The sequence below is a fragment of the Dama dama genome, chromosome 9 (assembly GCF_033118175.1).
Source record: "Dama dama isolate Ldn47 chromosome 9, ASM3311817v1, whole genome shotgun sequence".
NCBI classification, from domain to species: Eukaryota; Metazoa; Chordata; class Mammalia; order Artiodactyla; family Cervidae; genus Dama; species Dama dama.
The window spans coordinates 69,771,933-69,793,794 of NC_083689.1; the positions used below are offsets into that span (position 1 = coordinate 69,771,933).

At 38.6% G+C, this 21,862-nt stretch overlaps 1 protein-coding gene across 4 annotated transcripts in view; it reads left to right on the forward strand.

The window, feature by feature from the left end:
* Positions 1–21,862, forward strand: part of SGCD (sarcoglycan delta) — a 660,276-nt gene that overhangs the window by 410,878 nt on the left and 227,536 nt on the right. For all 4 annotated transcript variants that reach the window (XM_061151820.1, XM_061151819.1, XM_061151818.1 and 1 more), the window contains one exon: positions 291–392. In XM_061151820.1, the coding sequence (XP_061007803.1) occupies positions 291–392 (102 nt within the window). The remainder of the gene's footprint in view (positions 1–290; positions 393–21,862) is intronic.

The following is a 21,862-nucleotide window of genomic DNA, read 5'->3' on the forward strand; positions in this document are numbered from 1 at the left end:
TTCATCTGTGCTACTTAGATTTTTGCTTGCTTGAAAAATTTACTCAATTTTCCAAGATTGTTTGAAATAGATTTTCTCAGAATAAGTTAGCAAAGAGGGTAATATGCATAATCACACTGAACAATGCCTCCTAGTATGTTATGTCTTCATTTTGACCTCCTCTCATTCCACCTTCTTAAAAAAAAAAAAAAAAAAAGGCAATAATTTTGTTTCAATTTTTGAAAACCTAAGGTGTTTTTGAAATTTGGACTAATCAAATTTTCCATGTTCTCTCTGTGCCTCTATTTTAGGATGGAATGGGAAACTTGAGAATCACAGAAAAAGGTCTAAAGCTAGAAGGAGACTCAGAATTCTTGCAACCTCTCTACGCCAAAGAAATCCAGTCCCGACCAGTAAGTTTCTGTTGGGAGAAGGAATCATTGTTTCTCTTGATTCTAAATCTGGGGGGAAATTATCTTGCCATTGACTGAATATAAAAGGTTGGGGGAAGGGGTAGCAATGTACCTAGTAAGATGCCTTTGAACCTGAACTTTTGAATGCAGTTGCCTCTGTAGTACAAATGAGATGACCTCTCTGAGCCTGTTTCCAACCCTGCCAAATAGAGAGTGATAACCTTTATTAATGAACTTTCTAGATTGTGCTGCAAAGAAAACAAGAAAATAAATGTGGAAGTACATTAAAGTACTATACAAATCCAAGAAAGTCTTCCTATTGCTATTAATTGTCGAGTATTTCAAAGCCCTCTTTAGAAATAGTCCTAAAGAACTAGAAATTTTTATGAAGAATGTGGACAGTATGGCAAAGGTTGATTAGAATCAATTTAATATATTAACAGCTATGCTCAAAAATGGTATTTAAATGATCACACTAGAGTGTGTGCTCTGTCCCATGCACTTTGCTGTTCTAATGGGTTATATTATCTAATATAATTCGCAGATTGGTCCGATGGGATGATGTTTATTATTGTCTTCATTTTACAGATTAAAGAACTGAGGCTTGGAGAAGTAGGTTGTTCCAAGCCACATTCTTATGAACCAGCAAAGCAAGGATTTCAACTCAGGAAATCCAATTCAAAAGCTCCTCTGTTAAAAAAAAAAAAAAAAAAGCTTCTCTGTTAACCATGGCCTTCTACCAAAGCTCTTTCTCTCATTCTTTTTATTTTATTTTTTTTAAGTCTTGATGAAGTGATCCCTAGACACCTTGATTTTATTAGCCAATATCATCAAAATTAGTATTTGTTCTGAGTATATTTTGGTGTTATTTGTTCTTTAGCTTTCATTTTTGCTTTTTGGTGGAGTGGTGAAGTGTTCTGATTGAAAAGGATTATTAATGTATTTGCTCTGCCTGGGATTGGTTCTCATTCACCTGTGAACAAATAACATGGAAGTTCTCCAAAGCACCATTTGCATTGTGTGCATCGATTAATGAAATTCAGCATGTTGAGGCAGTGGGTAATTTTATCTGAGTGCTATCTAAACTACCAAGTTGTATAGACTGAATGCAACTACTGAATTGCCAACAAGTTTACTTCCTTTTGTGTCTGGTGAGAGAGAGGGAGCCATGATGTTAAAATCAGCAAGAAGACCAAATTAATTCAGTCACCCAGTCAGTGATTATGAAATTTAATAGGGACTCCATACCATACTGGCTTAAAGTACCAAAAATATTATAAACGTATCCATTGTTTCTGTGGAAGCTATATCCTAGAAGGAATAATTGGATAAAACTGTAATGAGGAGAGTTGGGGTAGGATTCTGCATTGGACTGAACAGTCAATTTCAATCATTTAAGAAATGACTATTGTATTCATTGCTCTTGATTTATCTTTACTTTTCCTAACCTAGCAAGTGGGCTTCCCTGATGGCTCAAGATGGTAAAGAATTTGCCTGCAGTGCAGGAGACCCGGGTTCGATCCCTGGGTCTGGAAGTCCCCAGGAGATGGGAATGGCTACCCATTCCAGTATTCTTGCCTGGAGAATCCCATGGACAGAAAAGGCTGGTGGACTACAGTCCATGTAGTCACAAAGAGTAGGACGTGACTAGGCAACTAAGCACGTACAACCTAGCAAGTTGGTTAGTTAAATCATCCATTTAAGTTACTAAATATACAATGGGTTAATGATCTTACCTAGATTAAACTAGTTTATCTCATTAATTTGTATTGGTCCTTTCTCTCTAATGGTGGTGTCCCTTTTTCTGTAAAGGGCCAAGTAGTAAATATTTTTATCTTTTTTTTTTCTTCCTTTTCATAATTCTTTAAAACTCCAAAAAAAAAAAAAAACCACACACACATTTTTATCTCAAGGGCCACAGATAAATAGGCTGCAGGCTATAGTTTATCAATCCCTCTGACCTGTATTAGCTATATTTCTATAAGTGTGCCAGTGATCTGGCTAGATTTCTTAGGTATAAGAGAGCAGATTTTAAGATCATGGGTAGAATAGTTGATATGTGCTAAGAAAAATGTTGCTAAATAAGTTTCCCTGGTGAAGAATTAGAGCCATATAAAGAAATTGAGACACATGTCTTAGAAGACCTGTAAAAGGGTACCTGGTTTATCTTTTAGGCCCATATGTAGGAATTGGACTTTTAGCAAATATGTCACCCAAGCTATCTGAAAATCAATAGTCATCTGATCCCAAGGCAAAGATACATTTAATTAGAAGCTTAAAAAGTAATGATAGTCTTGGAAAAACTTAAAGCAGTGAGTTAAATCCAATGCTTTTAAGTCCTGTTTAAAGAAAATTAAAGTGTTAAAATTCACTATTTTTCCATTATTTTTTCAGAAATTAGTTTTCCTTTCTAAAAACTCAGACAGTACAGAATCTGCTTGCAGTGCGGGGGGCCCAGGTTTGATTCCTGGGTTGGGAAGATCCCCTGGAAAAGGAAATGGCAACCCACTCCAGTATTCTTGCCTGGAGAATTCCTTGGACAGAGGAGCCTGGCGGGCTACAGTCCATGGGGTCACAAAGAGTCAGACATGACTGAGCAACTGACACACACAGACACACAGACACAGACACACAGACACAGACACACACACACACAAAGCTTTTAGCGTATATGTTTCTAAGGACAAAATTAATGTGTTCTAAATGAAGAAAAGAGGGCATACAATGTGTATATATGATAAAGGGTAAGTCAGAAAGTCTCTTGGCCTCTACCTGAAAGATGTGCCCTGATCCATCTACTTTTCTCCATTGCATGGCACCCCCCTAGTTCGCCTCCATCCGCTCTCATTGTTGTAACCTCTTCTGTCTCCGCTGCCTTTCACTCAGGCTCATTATCCAAACTGTAGCCAGAATAGCCTTTTCAAATATCAAGCCGCTTCACCCCTTTGCAAGGGATTCTCTGTTGACTTCCCATTACACCTAGAATAAAATTCAAACTTCTCACTGAGGCAAAAGAATAATATTATAAGCTAGGGATTTTGTCTGTAGGTCTCTCCTTACCTCAAGCACAGGAATTGTTGCCAGCTGGACAAAACTGGGATTCAACGAGCAAAGAAGGTAGGGAGACTGACTGATGAGCAGGTAACCAGTGGAATTTGCCATAATTCCTGAATCAGAGCCTCATATAATGCTCACAAGAACCTCACATGCAGTAGCTTTCCATTCTCTACTCTGGCATCTTCAGTTTACTGTGCTGTTGTTGTTTTCTGATGTACCTGACCATTGCATGCATGCCACCTCTGGAAGATTCTGCTCTGTAGGATAGTCTGCCTTGTCACCTTGCCATAGATTATGGCTGTTTCTCATTCGTGGGGTATCTCCTTCTCTTTTTCTCATTGAAAAGAGATCAGCGTCCAGTTGAACAAGATTACTCAGCTCTTCTAAGTGAGGATAACTAATGAAGCAACTCTTAACTTCATTTTGGTTTTGTGTTTCATTGATCTGAGAGGAGCTGAAATTGGTTCAGCAATCTACACTATGTTCAATACAGTATCTGATTTCATTATTGAAGGTTGCAACCTTGGAAAAGTCACTACAAATTGATTAGTGCTATAGCAATCACTTAGGAAGATAAATTAATGAGAAAATGTTCATCTCTATAAAAACTCTCATCTGAGAATTCAGTGAAAGACCTGGCTTTCTCTAGCTTTAGCTACATGGATGCATAGCTTCTAAGTGGTAAAGTATCATGCAGCTCAGGAAATTGCTTGAAAAGGACACACTAAATTAACTATTCTACCATCACATTCAGAGACCACCCAGTCCCTAGTAATTCTATTTGAATGCATTAGCACAGAAATTTATAAACTTAAGAGATTTAATGCCCTTAACACTACATTTAAATCCCATTTCAGTGTGGTAGGCATCTTTATAACTGCAAAATACAACTACGGGTTTTTGGCACAAGCTGCCAGTAGATAGATTGAATGCATGAATTCTAAGTATACCTTTCATCACAGAGTATCATTTTGGATACAAGTAGCAGATCCCTGCTTTTTCAGAGAGGCATCTTACCTTGCTTCCCATGATGGTGGAACTAGATAGTGTTTTTACAAAATTTAATGTGAAGTGACAAGAGAAGGGAAGCCAGCATTTATTGAGCAAATACTCTGCCTCAGACCTACACCAGTAGGAAAGTTGCACAGTGAGTTATCTCCATACTCCCCTCAAATTATACTTGGAGTGTGTATAGGGGTCCTCGCCCATTGCTGTATTGAATTTGGACATTTTAGAGAGGAGAGGATAGAAAGAAAAGTTGGAGGAGGGATACAAAAATTGATTTAACAGAATAAAGTGGAAAATTATTGTATAAAGTTTAAGGATATTTCTATATTTTTCATACTTTTTATCTATTAAAAACTCACCTATTTTAAGATGTTCTACCTACCAAAAAGTGTGTATATAGCATAATGAAATCATGTGTAAATGGTGTTCTTAGAAGTTGCCTGCACCAAGAGTCAGTATAGCACCATCATCAAGCTCACATGCTGTATCACTGGCCTTGGGTGGCAACCAGAGCTACTGTTTAACCCGTGAGTGATCTTTGAACAATTTCTTAACTTGGCAAATTCTTGTTTTCTTACCTGTGCAACTGAGGTGACACTAATACCTACATCACTGGTGGTTGTAAATAAATAAGGTAATATTTGTTAAGTGCTTAATATAGAAATGGACATGAAGTGAGTTTTCCAGAATGGGCATTCTTGCTCTCACCTCCATCCCCTGATGATGATGATGTTGATGATGGTGAATGATGATCTGATGACAAGGACAATGATTTGTCACTATCTGTGTCATCATCATGTAGTGAAGATCTCATCTGATGTTTAAACTTCCTCTGAACCAAATGGTCTCTCATCCTCTTCTTCATGTCTTCTTAATCACAAGTTCAGTGAAAATCTCTAAGGAAACTCTTTTCATATTCAATAGCTTTTAGTCTTCAATTTTTCTTTCACTGAGTTATACTCTATCAATGTTCAACTCACTTTATTTTCCATGCTTCTGCTTAAAAATTTTTGCTGGCTCCTACACTCATAGATTACTGGCAGTCTTTCTGGAAAAAAAAAAAAAAAAGATCTTGGTATATGCTAAGTACCTTAAAAGGTTTATATTCTTTAATCCAGGAATGACATCTCCACTCATTTTATGATACAAAAAAGCAAACCATAATAATATAGAGATTAACACACACATATTCCAGTGCTTTATAAACACTAGTCTGAATGTTATTTCCTGAGAGGCCTGAATTCCACATATAAAATGGATTTCGAGGGTATCCCATTTTGTCAATGTTTATGAAAGCTGAGAAACTGCTAGGCACTCATTGAAACTCTGAGCTGCCCAGCCTCACCATGGATTTTTACATTTATGTGAAAATGATTTGATGACAAGGACAATTGTCACTATCTGCATCATCATCATGTAGTGTGTGATCTCATCTGATGTTTAAACTTCCTCTGAACCAAATGGTCAAATCATTTTTGTTTTATGGAAAGCTGTTTTTAAAATCCCATTTTGATTTTAGTATGATATGAATTGAGACTTATTCTATCAGCCTGCATTAACAAGGCATATCTAGGCTGAAAGTGGAAAGTCGCTAAGAATTCAATTAAACCAGTAACTTCATTTAATGTATGGAGCCCTAAGGCTCACAAAAGGAGTCTGAACTTACTCAAGCTATGCCTAGCAAAAGTGAGAACTGAAATCCAGGATTTCAGTATTTTCTTCTACATCAACACACAGCATATGTGGTAATTAATCTTCTCATGACACTGTCTGTAGTGCAATAGGTTGGGTTATACATGGCCATTTTCCTCTCATGAGGAATAACTTAACTGCAAAGCACATTAAGTTCTCAAGAGAATTCGAAAGCATTAAGAAAACTGGTAACAACTGTGGATAATGCAGCAGGACCTACCTTAATGATGGCTAATATAACCACTGAAATGATATTCTTTACTTTATCAAGTTATTGGTGAGGGTGAAACTAAGTAATTTAAGTGACCCACCTTATAAACTATGAAGTCAGCTACTGATCTGAAGGCTTATGACAGAATTTACAAACTGAATCCAGCCCAGTTTATTTGCTTCACACAGTGCTTTCCTTTGAATGTGAATTTCTTTCTAATATTTAAGTATCTGAAGATGTGATGTTTTAAAATATGTAATTTTTTGATTCTCACACACAAAACCACACAGAAACTCTGGCAGAGTACTTTAATATTCATAAGGACCGGAGCTCAGTAGACGGTGCCTCCTTTAGAAGTGTATTTGTTCTCCATTGTCTCACAGTCACCACTTGTCTCATACCTGACCTGCTTAGCTTGTTTATATAATGAGCCCCTGAAATCCCTTGAGGATGCACTGCTCCTGATTTATGGCATGGAGAATGTTATCTATCTCATCATGCAGTAGTTCAGAAATTAAGTTGACTTCTTTGAATTTGTAGTCACTCGTGACTCAGTGCTTCTTACTTCCTGTGTGTCTCTTTTGCCCCAGTTTCTTCAAGTTGTCTGGCTCCTATGGGTTTTGACATAGTATATAAGCTCAGTGACAGGATAGCAGACTCAGAGCCTCCGGAGGCTAAGGTTCTGGCAAGCCAGGGTCATTCTCCACTCTGGGTTTCCTAGAACACACCTCTTTGTCTTTCTTCTTTAACCATGACTGTGCATGACTAGGAAAGAAGCGGATAAGGGGAAGAAAGTTGAAAATTTGGATTTGGCATGCTTTCCATGAGGCAGAATAAAGTAACATGAATGACAGACGAGCACAAGCTTTGCCTGAAGAGGCTCCACTGACAAGTTAGTTATAATAAGAGGAGCCATGTCTCTGGTTAGTTTACAAACCAGACGAAAGCCATGGTGTCTTCTCCTCAGTACACAAAACAGCTTCAGCTCCCAGCTGAACATACTGCACACAAAAACAGTATTTTCCATGCCATTTGCATGGAACATGAGCACATTGCTGTCTTTAATTAAAAAGTTAACTGGACCATGAAGTATTGCCCAAGTAAATAAAAGTGATTTGTGTTAAGTCAGAGGGGTGCATTAGGCATCTTTGCATTTCTTAGCTCATATGTAAACTATAGAGATTATTAAAAATTGGGAGGGTCATCTACAAAACCATCTGCACCAAGAAGCAGATTGCCATTCCTGAAATGTATCTATCTTTTTATGTGTCATCATTTATTGTGAACAATGGAGTGAAACAGCTGCTTGCTTTTTTTTTCTTTTTTAACCAGACACACAAACTTTGACTAGATCGATGCTTAATCCTTTGGTCTGTTTGTTTGCTTATCCTGGGAAACAGACAGTTATTCAGAGGCTTTTGGTTGCCTGAGAATTAAAATGGGCTGATGGGGTTTTTGTTCTTTCTTTAATTTGGGAGGAATTGACTGTGTGTACTTTACTTGAATGAAGATCATGCTGGAAATAGAAGTTACTGAGGACTTTGAACAGATCTCAGCTGTAACTAGAGTTTTCATAGAAGAGCTAGGTCCAAACTTCAGATGAGGTTGAGAATGTCTAATTGTATTGTTTAAGGACCACTGGGAAAGCAGGCTGCCCCCAGAATTCTTTCTTGTCTGCTGTGGTGCCCAAAGGTTCACCATTAGAATCTCATCTGTTTGAAGACTTAGAAATTTGTATCCATGCCAGTCCTCTACTGAAAGTACCCTTCCCCTCATGCAAATACACATTTCCACAAAGTATTTAAAGTAACTTGTAAGAAATATGTACAGGGACAGAGTAAGAAAAGATGCAATTGGTTAAGATTGAGAAAAATATAAATTAGAACTGGAGGCAGGGGTGGAGATACTTTAATACATACAGGAGACAGGCAGGAACATCTGTGCATTGCTCTTGATAAGCCTGGAGTTTGGTTATAAAGTTTCCAAACAGAGAGAGAAAGTCACTTGGATAAAACCTTCTGTCTCTACACTCTAGATATAAATACTGTGTCCTAGGTGGGAGGAGAGTTGCAGCTGGCAGTTACGTGTTTCCAGAAAGAACGTTAGAGTCAAAGTTGGGGAGTCTGGGTGCTCTTCTTGTCCTGCTGGGGTTAGCACCAAGCTCTGGAACAAGTCATTCTGCTCCCCTCTCTGTGTGTCTGTCATAAAGGAGGTTGGATGTGCTCAGTGGTTTTCTGCAATGTTGTTTTTAAAGCCATGGGACCTTTTTGAAGTCAGATTGTACTTGAAACCCTAAATCTGAACCAGATGGAAGCTGAACCCCTGTGGTTGGATAAGGGCTGGGGCACTGCAGCCCATGGCCTTGTCCACCCAGGGTCCCTGTCATCCGCCACAGGCTGCCCAGGCCCTGGGGTGGGGGGCGGTCCATATATCACAGTCTGAGAACATAAGCTGGATGAAAACCTAGACTTGTTCCATCCAGGCCTCTGCTCAAATGACATCTCCTAGTGGACAGCTTTCCTGATGGCCTATCTAAAATATATCCCTTAACTAGTAACTTTATTCTCTGCCATCATATCATATCATATTATTTAGGTATTAATATACTTAGGTATATTAATTTCTATTTCTATATTATAGGTGCATATTACATGACTAAATGACTGAATGACTATTTGCTTTTTAATACTGCATCATCTCCATGATTACAAGGGTTTAGAAAAGCACTTGTTAAGTGATGTATAAGAGAAGGTTCTGAAACACAGCTTCCCATGATTTAAACTTGGTTCCACCATTTACTAGCTGTGTAATGCTTGACCTTTTCTGGGCTTTACTTTCTTAATCTGTAAAATGGGCCTAATAATAGCACTACCTCATAAGCATATTATGGGATCATAAGAGTTAATTTATTTATATAATTTTGTAAAATTTATTACATAAATGTCACTGTTTGTAGAATATTTTGAGCATAAAGCACTATAAAAATTTCAATATGATAATTTATGATTATTAAAATTTATCAATATTATTATTTGCTTTGTTTACCACTGTTTCCCTGGTTTCCAACTAGTGCCTGTCTTATGAAAAGAAAGCAAATTGTTGTCGTTTGTTTTTTTGAATAAATTACTTTTTTAGGATCCTTCTGACTCAGAGATTCTCTAACACTTCTCAGGTAGGGAGATAAAGACAAATTTCTCTTTTTATAGGAGCTTTAGAATGATTAATTTTCTTTATCAGCTGCATGCTAAGTATCATATTATGTAGAAGAGGCTGTGAGCAGCTGTGTTGTAGGAAACCATGGGGAGCAGGACAGACAGGTGAAAGTGGTCCTAAGGGTACTGAAAGCCTGTCTTTCCCCCCTTGGCTCTTTTGCACTGCTGTAAACCTTGATTCATGCCAGCCCTGGCTAATGGAAGCTCACAAGTACGGAGCTGTGTGTTACAGGAAAGGTGAAGATAATGAAATTTAACACTTTCCAGCCCTTCAAACTGTGAGCTTCTCTACATCATCACTGTGGCACATCACATCCTTTCACTCTTTTGGTTTCTGGGACATCCCAGCCACGTGTAATGACTATGTGATATGAGACTGCTTCCTGCTCATTTCATAAATGATACTGAACACAGAAGAATACATACCAGAATCTACTGTGGCCCTTAATGGTAGGAATAAGTACTATTTTGGTTAGGTGGCATCTCACAGTCAATAATACTTGTTGCATATTGGGGGAGAATAATGGAGTGAGAAGTTAGCATTCACTTCTCACTAGTGAGAGTATTAGTTGCTCAGTCATGTCCGATTCTTTGCGACCCCATGAACTGTAGACTGCCAGGTTCCTCTGTCCATGGGATTATCCAGGCAAGAAGGGCATTCCAATAAAATTTATTTTAAAAAAGGAAGAAGGGCATTTTAATATATTCATAAACATTTTGTTCTTCACTAGGCAAAAGGCTTGGCAAAAGAGTCACTTAAATTGTTTTCTTAATGCTTCAATCAAAACATACTCATCTCCCAGAAACTCTTGTTGCACCCAACACTTTGTAATTGCTGTGGGTGTTGCACCATTAGTCTTAATTTTAAGAAAACTTGTTCATTATCAAAAAACACTGATAATTTTTCAAGAGATATAATTTCAGAGGCTGAAAACACACTTCCTTGCCATGTGACATTATAAGCAAATACTCACTCTTTGATTTTGTGATCTCCATCATCAGCCGAGTGTAGTTTTTTGACGCATTGCTCTGTAAATTATTACCAGTGATGTTTTAAGTGGCGGTTGCCTAAATTATGAGTGTGGGACTCTCCATATCCATGAATGTTTCTGTTTTTATCAGCAATGATTCTGCCTCCAGGCAAATACCAAATGGTTCACAAAGTAAACGAAGCTTTTAAGACTGATAAATATTTTGCAGATAGACTTGTTACATTCTGGAGGGAGATGAGGAGGAAGAGGTACATAGTGATGAAAATCACCATGTTGGAAGGATGGGGCAAACACTCTACCCTGTTTTTTTCTTTGCTTGGTGCAGTATTGTAGATTTTGCCAACTAGTAAACCACAGCTCCCATTTTGTAACATCAGAGTCATAGAAATAAAAAGTTATCTCTCTACAGTCATAGACAAGTACAGATGGTAGGATAATTGCAGTCTTCAAGCTGTGTAGATTGGTTTTAGGACTCAGTTAGGGCTCAGGTAGTTACATTTTTAATATGAGAAGACTTTTATGGGAAGACAAATTATCCTCAGGTAGTAGCTCATCAGTAGATGAGAAATGGAGCTAGCTTTATTTTTAAGTTGTCAATGCATAAATAGTCATATCACTGGATGGATATATAGTGCCCATGTTTGTTTCTGAGTTTAGTTGTTAACAAACCAAGACTCTTCATTTATTCTCTAGCAGTCTTGATTTTTTTTTTTTTTTCCCCCTGGACTGGCCTTACTGTGTGCATTTTCTGAGATGTGGGAATCTACCCCCATGCTTTCTGTGGCTGGCCACAGAGAATTTGCTAAATCACAGTGTTTCTTTGACCATATCTTAGCAGCACTCTGGTTAGGAAGGACAGGAAGAAGTTTATTGAAAACAAAATACAATGTGGCTACATTACAGCAAAGTTAGCATAAAAAGATGGCCGATACCAACTCAGTTTTGGATTGTACGGGACAGTTGCCCACTCTAAGTGGGTGGAAGAAGCAGGGACTGTTTATATTAGGGTTCCTTCCACCACAGCTTAACATAGGGCTTATGATCCTGCAGGAGTCAGCAATGTTCATTTATCATAAAGTTTTATGAATTTGACTTTTAAATTTGGCCCTTATGGCCAAAAGCACATTTGTTTTTAAAATTACCCTTGAAAAGTCTTTATGTCACCACAAAGTACAGTGTCCATGGGCTTATGAGCACAACATTGTAAAGTAAATATGATGATTAGTAGACCCAGTGAGGTTAGGCTGAGGAGAAGACAAGACACTCCTCAGATGCCTGGACCGTTCTGTTGCAGGGATGACTAGCAAATGGCAACCAGGAGGTGGAGAATGATAAGGAAACATTAATGTTGCTAAGTACCTGTCAGATTTGACTGTTCTAATACTGAATATCTTTAACTTTAAATCATCTTAATGGAACTGTTGTCATAGAGATTAAGTGAACTGATAGGTTCAAAATCACCTCCCAGAGAGTCTCACCCATAGTAATTGCTCAGAAATATTTGTTGAATTTGAATCCAAGTAATATGAGATTAAACCCTCATGTTTAAATAGCTAATAGCCACAGTTCTCATGTAAAATTATCTCATTCATTCCTTAGAGTATCCCTAAAAAGGACTTATCATTTTGATCTTCCTTTTAGAGATGAGCAGTCAAATAGAAGGCTTAAGGGAAAACATGCATTTACTATTCCAAACCATGTTGACTCTAACACACATTCTTAACTGAAATACTGTATTATCTCAGGGCAACACATAAGTATTGGCCCATGCTGTTTGTCTAACTTGCTTTCCCTGTAGCCCAAAGAAACATGTAGGACACTTACTAGTTTCATGAAGAGAGTATCTTTGTTTTTTGTTTTTTCTTTCTTTTGTCAATAGCTGCTTCTCTGACCATTCCTCACTCCCCTACAGATGGCTTCTGTTCTGTTGCATGGGCTTCTTGCAGTCACAGCTACCTGTTGAGGCCAATTTTTCCCCATTCCAACCACAGATACCCTAAACTGTGCCATCTCCTGCTATACCATTATTGTTCTTTGGCCTTGCCTTCTGTTAGAATTATAGTGTCTATTTGGAAATAATCAAAGATCCATGTGCTAATGAAGTCTGATTCCAAACATTATCATGATGTTCTAGAGATCTTAAATTCTGCAGATATGACTTTGTCCAGAACCTCAGACTACAAGTCTCTGGTTTCTCACTCTAAGCCCGCCAAAGTGGAGGTAATAGGAAGCAATAAAAACCTACAGAAATTCCAAATTTCCGAAGACCTGGCCTTTGTTAATTCCGGTTCCTTATCTGAAACTACAGAACATGGAAAATATGAGTGACTATTTTCTTAATTCTTCCAATTCTCTAAATATCCAGTACCATCCCAGATTCATAAAAGAGACGTTAACTCATTATGTATAATGTATGCCTTAGGGCCTCTAGGCTTAATTACCTCTGGGAACCCCTTTGAAGAAAGAATTATCTCTTCTTCATTCTAAATTCAGCTTCTTTTACAAGTTCCTTATATATATTGTGTTCAAGATCCCACTACCATTCTTATTCCTTGAACTGTTTTTTATTTCTTAACAACCAAAACTGACATATTTGCAATATAGTTAAAAATACAGTAATGCTCAAATGCAGTAAGTGTTCTTAGATATAATTTTCTTCTAAGATGAACACTTTCTATTATCACCTTCAGGTATCATGGTGGGTGTAAATATCATCCAGTGTAACATTGTTAATTTGTGTATTTTCTTGGTCCAGTAGTAATTAATGGCAGCCTAGGGAATAGCTGAATGTTTTCCTGATCATTTGTATAATTCATAATAAAATGAAAACATTATGTTTGGACACCATCTATATGCCCATCATTCTGTTTTCTCTTCAGTAAAGATTTATATGAGTTTATCTGGTCCTGCCCAACTCCATTGAGTCATCAGATGCTGGCTGCCGTACCTGTGTAGCCATCCACACACAGCAGTGAAACCCTAACTTTGTATATGGTCTCAGTCATAGTGTAACACTGCTTGCCCTCGCCCATCCCCTACTCCATTTCCCAGCCTGTTCCCAGCCTTCCTCACTTCTCAGTCAGCTTTCTGTGTATGACCTTGTCCTAAGCGGGTTTGTTACCCCCAGTTCCACTCTTCCACCTTTCATGAGTGCTTTCTTCCTCAACTGTGGGTGAGTTTTCCATTTTTCTCTCTAGCCTTCAGCTATCCTGGATCATCATCCAACCTGGTACCCTCTTGTCAGCATATGAAAATCTTCTCTCTAGATATGTGCCTTCCCATGGAGAGGCTTGCATCAGGGTGATTGTGTAGGTAACATAGGTACCCAGGGGCTTCCCTGGTGGTCCAGTGATTAAGACTATACTCCCAATGCAGGGAGCATGGGTTCAATCCCTGATCAGGGAAATAAGGTCCCATGTCTTACATGCTGCATGGTGTGGCCAAAGAAACAAAGGAAAGTACCCATGCTTTAGAGTCAGGCCAAAGTTTAAAGCTTGGCTTTACTACTCACTAGATTTGTGACTTGGACCATGTTACTTGATACCTCAAATTTTAGTTTCTCTGTATATAATCTGAGGTAGCCAGATAGCATCATAGAGTTGTTTTGAAAATTAAATGAGAAAACATGTACAGGATGCCTAGATCAGTGTCTGGCATTTAGCCTCTATAAATGGTCACTATCGTAATTAAAGGCTTTGTGGTAGAAGAAACCTGGGGACTGGTCTTAAAGGATTAGCAGTTTGGGCACCACTGTGTCACTGAAAATATAAATAAGGTTTCTTATATTCCTCTCCATTTATTAATTCCAGTTACATTGGTCAGATGACTGATTTTGAATCCTACCAGAATTGCACCTTCTGAGCTGAGGCAAATGGAAAGGGAAATCTCTCGTTCCCAGAAGCAAAAGCCATTTCCCAAGAGGTGTCTGTTCATCTCACACATGCAAATGCTGCTGTGATGGTTTCAGCAGAGAAGGTTCAGGACATCACATCCCAGTGTTAGCCTTAAAGAATGATGCTGGGACTCTTGCTTCTTGGTCCACAGGGTGTGCCCACAGGAAAATAGAAACAAAAGCAAAGGTAGGTAGCCCCACTTGGCACAATTGATTGACTTCATTAGGTCCTGATTATGCTGCTCATATTCCATGAAATTAAAAAGCTTACAAATGTTATGAGCCATTACCCTTCCATTTAAGAGAGCTTATGACATGTTAGCAACATTTAATGAAATTCTTTCAAAATGCCGTCGGCAGACTCAATGAGATTCCATGTTGAAATTCAACTTGAAGAATTGTTTGAGAAAGTTTGTTCTATATCTACCTGTCATTGCCATGGTGTGTGGAACCCACCTCAAGGCCAGAAAGTTCTCATCAAAGGTGACTTGCACCTTTGATGCAAAGAAAGATTTCTGCTTTGACCCTGAGAGTGTTTTTCCAGTTTACAAAGTGATTATGAAGCCTGCCATGTTTGTGTTCGTGCTTACAGTGGCAGCTCAGAATAGCCTGCGGTTTTACACATTGACACAACTTAAAACTGAAGTCCTTTCTATTTAATTCTGTTGTATATTTGTTGAAGATCTAAAGCATTCTAGCAAATAAGCTGAATATTATTGCCTGCTCTGTCTTCAGTGAGCTCCTATAGTATAATTTGGGAGGTAAGACTTTGTGCAAAAAGACAATTAAAGCATAAGAAATGAGATGATTGAATCCTTGATTATATGGTACTGATTATTTATATAACTAAAGCTCAAGAAATAAAAGTATTACAGACAGTGGAATGAGAGGTTTTACCAAGTATAAGAAAGATGAGTAGGAAGATGTAAATTATTTAGGAAGGATTAATACTTTCTGGTGAATCTTTCATTTTAACTTTTATGATGTTATATTTAATGGCAATATCCATTTATTTTGTCTGATTCTAAAGGATTCCTTCTTATACCACTATCTTGTCAGTAACGTCCCCTAGTATTTTTTGAGATGTTATAGGTTAAAGAGTATACTAGGTGCTTGCTGTATATTTTCCTTAAATCCTCTTAGCAGTCTTAAAAGGTTGATTATATTAGGTTGCCCAAAATTTCCATTCAGGTTTTTCCCATAACATCTTATGGAAAAACCCAAACAAGCTTTGTGACTGACCCAATATTATGTTCATTTTGTAGGCAAGGAGAACTGAAGTGTAAAATAGTTAGGTAATTTTTTCCAGCTCATCTGTGGAGCAGTAGGAATTCCAATCCAGGTATGAACTACCCCAAAGCATGAGCTTTCTGTCTCTGTATTAGTCTGTTTTGAAAACAGAGTATGTCAATAAAGCCACCGTTCTATCCCATTGCTTTGTGAACTTTGTGCAGGAGGACAGAGTTCTGTTGTAGTTCTGTTGCAGGAGTCCTACCTATTCTAGGACTTATTCACTGTTGTATTCATTGTCCATCATAGTGATTGGCATTCAGCAGATACGTGTTGAATAAATAAGCAGTTTGTAAAACAAAAAGATTTAACTTGTAATTACATAGAACTCATAATTAAAATGTAACTTTATTTTTTTTTTTTTGCTTTTTTTTTTTTTTATTAGTTGGAGGCCAATCACTTCACAACATTTCAGTGGGTTTTGTCATACATTGATATGAATCAGCCATGGATTTACACGTATTCCCCATCCCAATCCCCGCTCCCACCTCCCTCTCCACCCGATTTGTAATTACATAGAACTCATAATTAAAATGTAACTTTATTTTTGTCTTCACTATTCCTTTCAAATTTGACTTGGGAATAGTCTTCCATTCTCTCTCCTGCATAAAAACTTGGGCAATTCCTAGTGAATATTCAGACCACTTAAAAGCTAAGAGTGTGGTGGTATTTAAGGGACAAAGTACAGGTCACTTCAGAAATTTTAGATGTCTCATGTGACCTATTTATCACTTCAAACCTCATTCAAAGTTAAGTATTTATTTCTTTTCCCTAAATACAACCTTTAGCTAGTGACTCCCTACCTTTGGAAGTAAGGGTAGGACTCATTCTGGCTGTCTCTGCTCTTATCTCCTGAGTTACTAGCTGCTGGCTAGAGTTTAAGACCTTACCAGGGTAGTGGTAATGGTAGAGGGTAGGATATTTGTTACTCGACTGGGTGCCTTTGCGCCCTCTGGGACTGGTAGATGGTTAAACTGTCTTCCTCCCTCATGAAGCATTTCCTGGAGTCTTTGTAGATTCCTGGCCGTGGAGATGTTTACATCTCCTACAGCTTCTATGGAAAAGCAGGTGAAGCATTCCATTCCTGGACACGGTACCGCATCCCTCCTTCAGTTCCACATGAAAACTTCTTGCCTCCCAGGAAGTCCCCTTCAGTAGGACTTCTGGTGTCTCTAAGACAGCTCTCTTTCCCATTTGGCCTACCTCTGTTTTGTGGAAAACAGCCTTCCCTGGTTTTTCCAGTGGTCGTGTATGGATGTGAGAGTTGGACTGTGAAGAAAGCTGAGCACCGAAGAATTGATGCTCTTGAACTGTGGTATTGGAGAAGACTCTTGAGAGTCCCTTGGACTGCAAGGAAATCCAACCAGTCCATCCTAAAGGAGATCAGTCCTGGGTGTTCATTGGAAAGACTGATGCTTAAGCTGAAACTCCAATACTTTGGCCACCTCATGCGAAGAGTTGACTCATTGGAAAAGCCCCTGATGCTGGGAGGGATTGGGGGCAGGAGGAGAAGGCAACAACAGAGGATGGGAGGGCTGGATGGCATCACCGACTCGATGGGCATAAGTTTGAGTAAACTCCGGGAGTTGGTGACGGACAGGGTTGTCCTGGCGTGCTGCAGTTCATGGGGTCGCAAAGAGTCGGACACGACTGAGCAACTGAACTGAACTGGAAAACTCTGAGGGCATACTTGCCCCTCCTAAATCAGCAGCCCTCTCCTGCAGTGCCCTCTGGATTAGAAGTCTATGATGACTTCAGAGATGAGAAACACGTGTCAGGATCTCAGAGTGGGTTCAATGATGCCTTTTCTCAATGGACTTGAGATTAGAAAGTAGCAGCCCCCCACCAAAAATATATATTCACCCATCCCCTCAACTCCCCATGCTCAGTTGGACATGACTGAGCATGCATGCAAAGTCTGATGAAAAACCTGTTTTTACTATCTTTCTGAAGATTTCCTGTGACTCACTGGCATTAACAGTAAAGTGGTTAGGAGTGCTGGCTTGACTAGTCCTACAGTATACTATATATAAAATTCTTAACACCATGATGGAATCCAGAAAATGGATATTCAAGTGAGTAGAAAGAAAAACAAGAATGCCACTTGGCTGAAAGAGAGATTCTGCTTTTACGACTTTCCTTGCCATCTCACTGCTCTGGGCCTAGAGAAGCACACTGACTTTGCTTCCTGTAAGAACTAACTAAAGGAGAGAGGATATATTTCCCTCACTTCTGAGCTTCAATAGGCCTGTTCCAGTGTGCTTTCAGAAGATGTCTAGGTTAATAAATCCTTGGCTTTCTCAGAGCCCTCATGACGTTTAGAATAATACTTTAGCCAAAGCAAACATAGAGTCAGGTAAGCTAAGTGGTTGGCTGAAGGTGATTCCATTCCATAGTATGGTGATGTCATTTGGAAAAACTGACTTAATTTTTTAAAGGCAGAAGGCAAATATTTGAAGAACAGATGAGAAAACTACAATGAAAAGATGTTGCTTCCAGTGAAAGTGGTCAGCATTTGGAATTGAATATGTTCTGCTTTTGTCCGTTTTTTTCTTTTGATACTGTACTTCACTGACTCGGTTACTTTGGAGTATTTGAGGATGAGTGGCCAGAACAACTTTTATGTCCTATTCCTAGAGACTTCCCTTTCATGATCAGCTGGAGATGCTGCCTATGAGTTGGCTGCCATTTCAGTTACTCATCTCTGTTCTTGGGGCTCTGTGGGTATTCTGCTCCCGGTATTTTGTGCAGAGCAGGCACTTAGCAAGTGTTTGTGACATCAATGTGAATTAAACCCCCTTCCTTTCTTCTCGGAAGTACTGCTTGTTAGGTAATACTTTTAAAAAACACTCTGAGTTACTTCTGTTTGTATCCTGTTGTAGTAAACATCTGACTAAACTCTATGGCACAGAGTAGGTGCTCAACAAATTATTACTGAATGGATGAAAGAGTTAAGGAAAGAGGGAGAGAGGGAAGGAGTTGGGGAGAGAGGTCTGTCATCTACTGGGATGTCTTGACCTGGCCCAGTTTTGCAAGGTTTGTGCTCTCCCTTCATCTTTTCAAATTTCTCTGTTTCATTCTTAATTCTTTTCTAAGTAATTCATAATTGGAATTTATTGCAATAAAACTATAGATAATAGCTAACAGTTTCATATATTAAACTCAGTGGATGTGTGCATTATGGGAAAGAGTTACAGAGAATTCAGAATTCAAAACAGCATTTTCTGGCCTTTTGGCAGAGCCTTTAGGAAGACCCTGTCAGAGGGTTCCTTGTGGTCATAAAATCATGTCAAAGAATACACCTTGCTCTGTGCATATCTGAGTCCACCCTTTGTGTGTTGAGCGATGCTTCTGAGAGCTGTAGGGAAAGGAGAGTGTGCCTGCTGGACTTAGCACTCTTGGTTCTCCCTCTGTCTATGAGTTTCAGCTCTGACACAGTTCAAAGATGGATTTATCTCTAGGGCAACAGGTATATTGTAAAAACCACAGTCTTTGGAACCATATGGGTTTCGGGCAAATTGCTCAACCTCACAAAGTGATGCTTTCCTCAATTGTAAACTGTGAGTTTGAGCTCTTGGAGTCAGGAGCCTATAAGCACCACGCACAGCATTACGTGAATAATAGATTTGCTGTTTTACATCCACGGCACCTCTCAACTGTGAATGACTGCCAGTGCTGTAGGGAAGAAAGCGAATGGGTTCTGAGAAGTTCTTAATTTGTCTGAAGCTTTTCAGGCAGTTAGGACTTGAACCCTAGACTCCCTTACTCCAAAGTCCATATGCTTGACCATGATGGCACGTAGTCTAATTATCCCAAATTTGGTATGGCTTAGAAGTCAGGCAGAAACAATGTATGTAAAGCACCTAGCACAGTCCCTAGGGCATGCTACGTACTCAAATGGTAGAAGTTATTATTATTCATTATTTTATTTATGGTTTCTTTCTGTATTTAATAGCAAGTTATTTAATGGAGTGTAAGAATTATAACTTCCTCTCTGGGGGAGGTAATTGGTATATCAGATGCTTTTCGTTTTGTTTCGCTTTTCTCCATATTTATATTTGTGGCAGAATGTGGGTGTCTTCCAAGAGGATGTCTTCGCTTTTGTATGTGTAGCCCTAGCTAGACCACATCATTTAAATGGGAAGTGTACTTCTAATCCTCCCTGAACATTTACGTGAGAATCCTGAACATTAAATTCTCCTGTACCTTAAACTCATGATTAATTTAACAAGTATCCGTTGATCCTTACTCTGCATCGCAGTTTGCTGCTTTGTCTCACCAAAGGGCAGGTCAAATCTTGATGGCCATGTTTTCCATGTTAGAAGCACTCATGCAGATGTGTAGTATCTACCCAGTTGCTTTGCTGTCAACATGGTGGTCATGCATAATTTTTATGGCTGTCAATTATTTACTTTTTCTGCAAATATGTATTGAGCACATTCCCCACTCCAGTGATAGGCTGGATACTGTGAGCTAGGGATACAATTTTTCAAAAGGAAAAATATTTTCCAGTTTCTATGGAGTCAGTAATCTGATGAGTGGAGGATAAACAACAACAAAAAAATGAGTAATTAACAATTGAGCTATGAAGAAAACAAAATGAGATGAGATGGTGACAAATTACAGAGGAGAGTCTAATTTAGATATTGTTATAGAAGCTAGCCATGGCAAGAACAGGGAGAAAAATGTTTCGAATCAAAGGGATAGGAATGCAAAAGTGCTAAGGCAAACAGCTTGATACACTAAAGGAGCAGAAAGACTAACACATTTAGAGGAGTGAGGAAAGGAGAAAGCTGTACAACTGAGGATAACTTGTACTCAAGTACAGTGTGTTGAGTACAGCACACGCAAGCAAGTCTGTACAGGTCAACTTGACGAGCTGGGGTTTTATCCCAAATGAGCTAGCGAGTCAGGGAAAGTTTTAAGCTGACAAAGGATATATTTTGGTTTGTGGTGGCTGATGCATAGAGGAAAAATGGACCATAGGAGGGAGCAGAGGTGGGAGCTGAGAGATCACAGAGGCACCTGCTCAGGGCTTTGAGTGACAGATGGCAGTAGTTCCAAATGGAATGGTGGCAAAGAAGATGGAAAATTGAGGGATTTGAAAAGTGTTTTTGGGGTACAGTTGACTGAGCTGCCAAGACGAGTCTGGAGAGCAGGAAGAAGAAGAGAAAGAGAAGTAAGTGATGATTCTTGGCTTTCTGCTGGAATGCATTTAAAAATATGTTAATCTTGCCAATGTCATAAGTTAAATCCTTAGTGTGGGTCTGAGGCAGTGGAGGAAGGCATCACAAGAAGGGAAAGGAAATGAGGCCTAACATGTATGGAGGCCCTAAATTACGTCAGGGACTATGCTAACCTTGCATATGCTATTTAATCTACTTGATAGCAATCCTATAAAGTAAAAATCATGACATACTCATTTTACATACAAGGAAACAAAGTCTCAGAAAGTTAAGTAACTCGCCAAAGGTCATAGAATTGGCAAATTAGGGAACCATAAATGAACCAGATCTATCTCTTTCTGAAGCCTCATCTCTTTCTGCAATAGCATGCTGTTTCCAAGAGCTGACATAATGCCAAAGTGCTCAATATTTTATTCCTTGAAAAGTGACTAGCATTATGCTAGGTATCTGCTGAATATTCATTATATGCTGCTTAAGTAATAGATTTGAGTCATCAGTGCAAACATTTGTCTTTATTGATATGTCAAAGGTTTCAAAGGCTAGTGAATCTAAATATATATATATATATATATATATATATATATATGGTATATTTCAAGATGGGTGGATCAAAACAGTAGGCAGAATAGTAATGATAAATTTAGAAAACATTTATTTCCTCCCTTCTCCGGTAAACTTGGTGGCATATAGCATGCATTCTCCCCATCCCCCCCTAAACTGTTTGAAACTTTAAATATAAGCCATGCTAAAAGATGCTAACCAGAAGTTCCAAATCATTGGTATTAGAAGAGCTGAGAGGGAGAGAATTCCCTGTATACTCAGCTGCTCAGAGGCTTACATCATATGTTTGACTTCTGTTATATTTAGCTTTGTGTATGTTTGTTTATAACATGCTCTGGAGCATACTATTCTGCATCTAATGCACTTAGA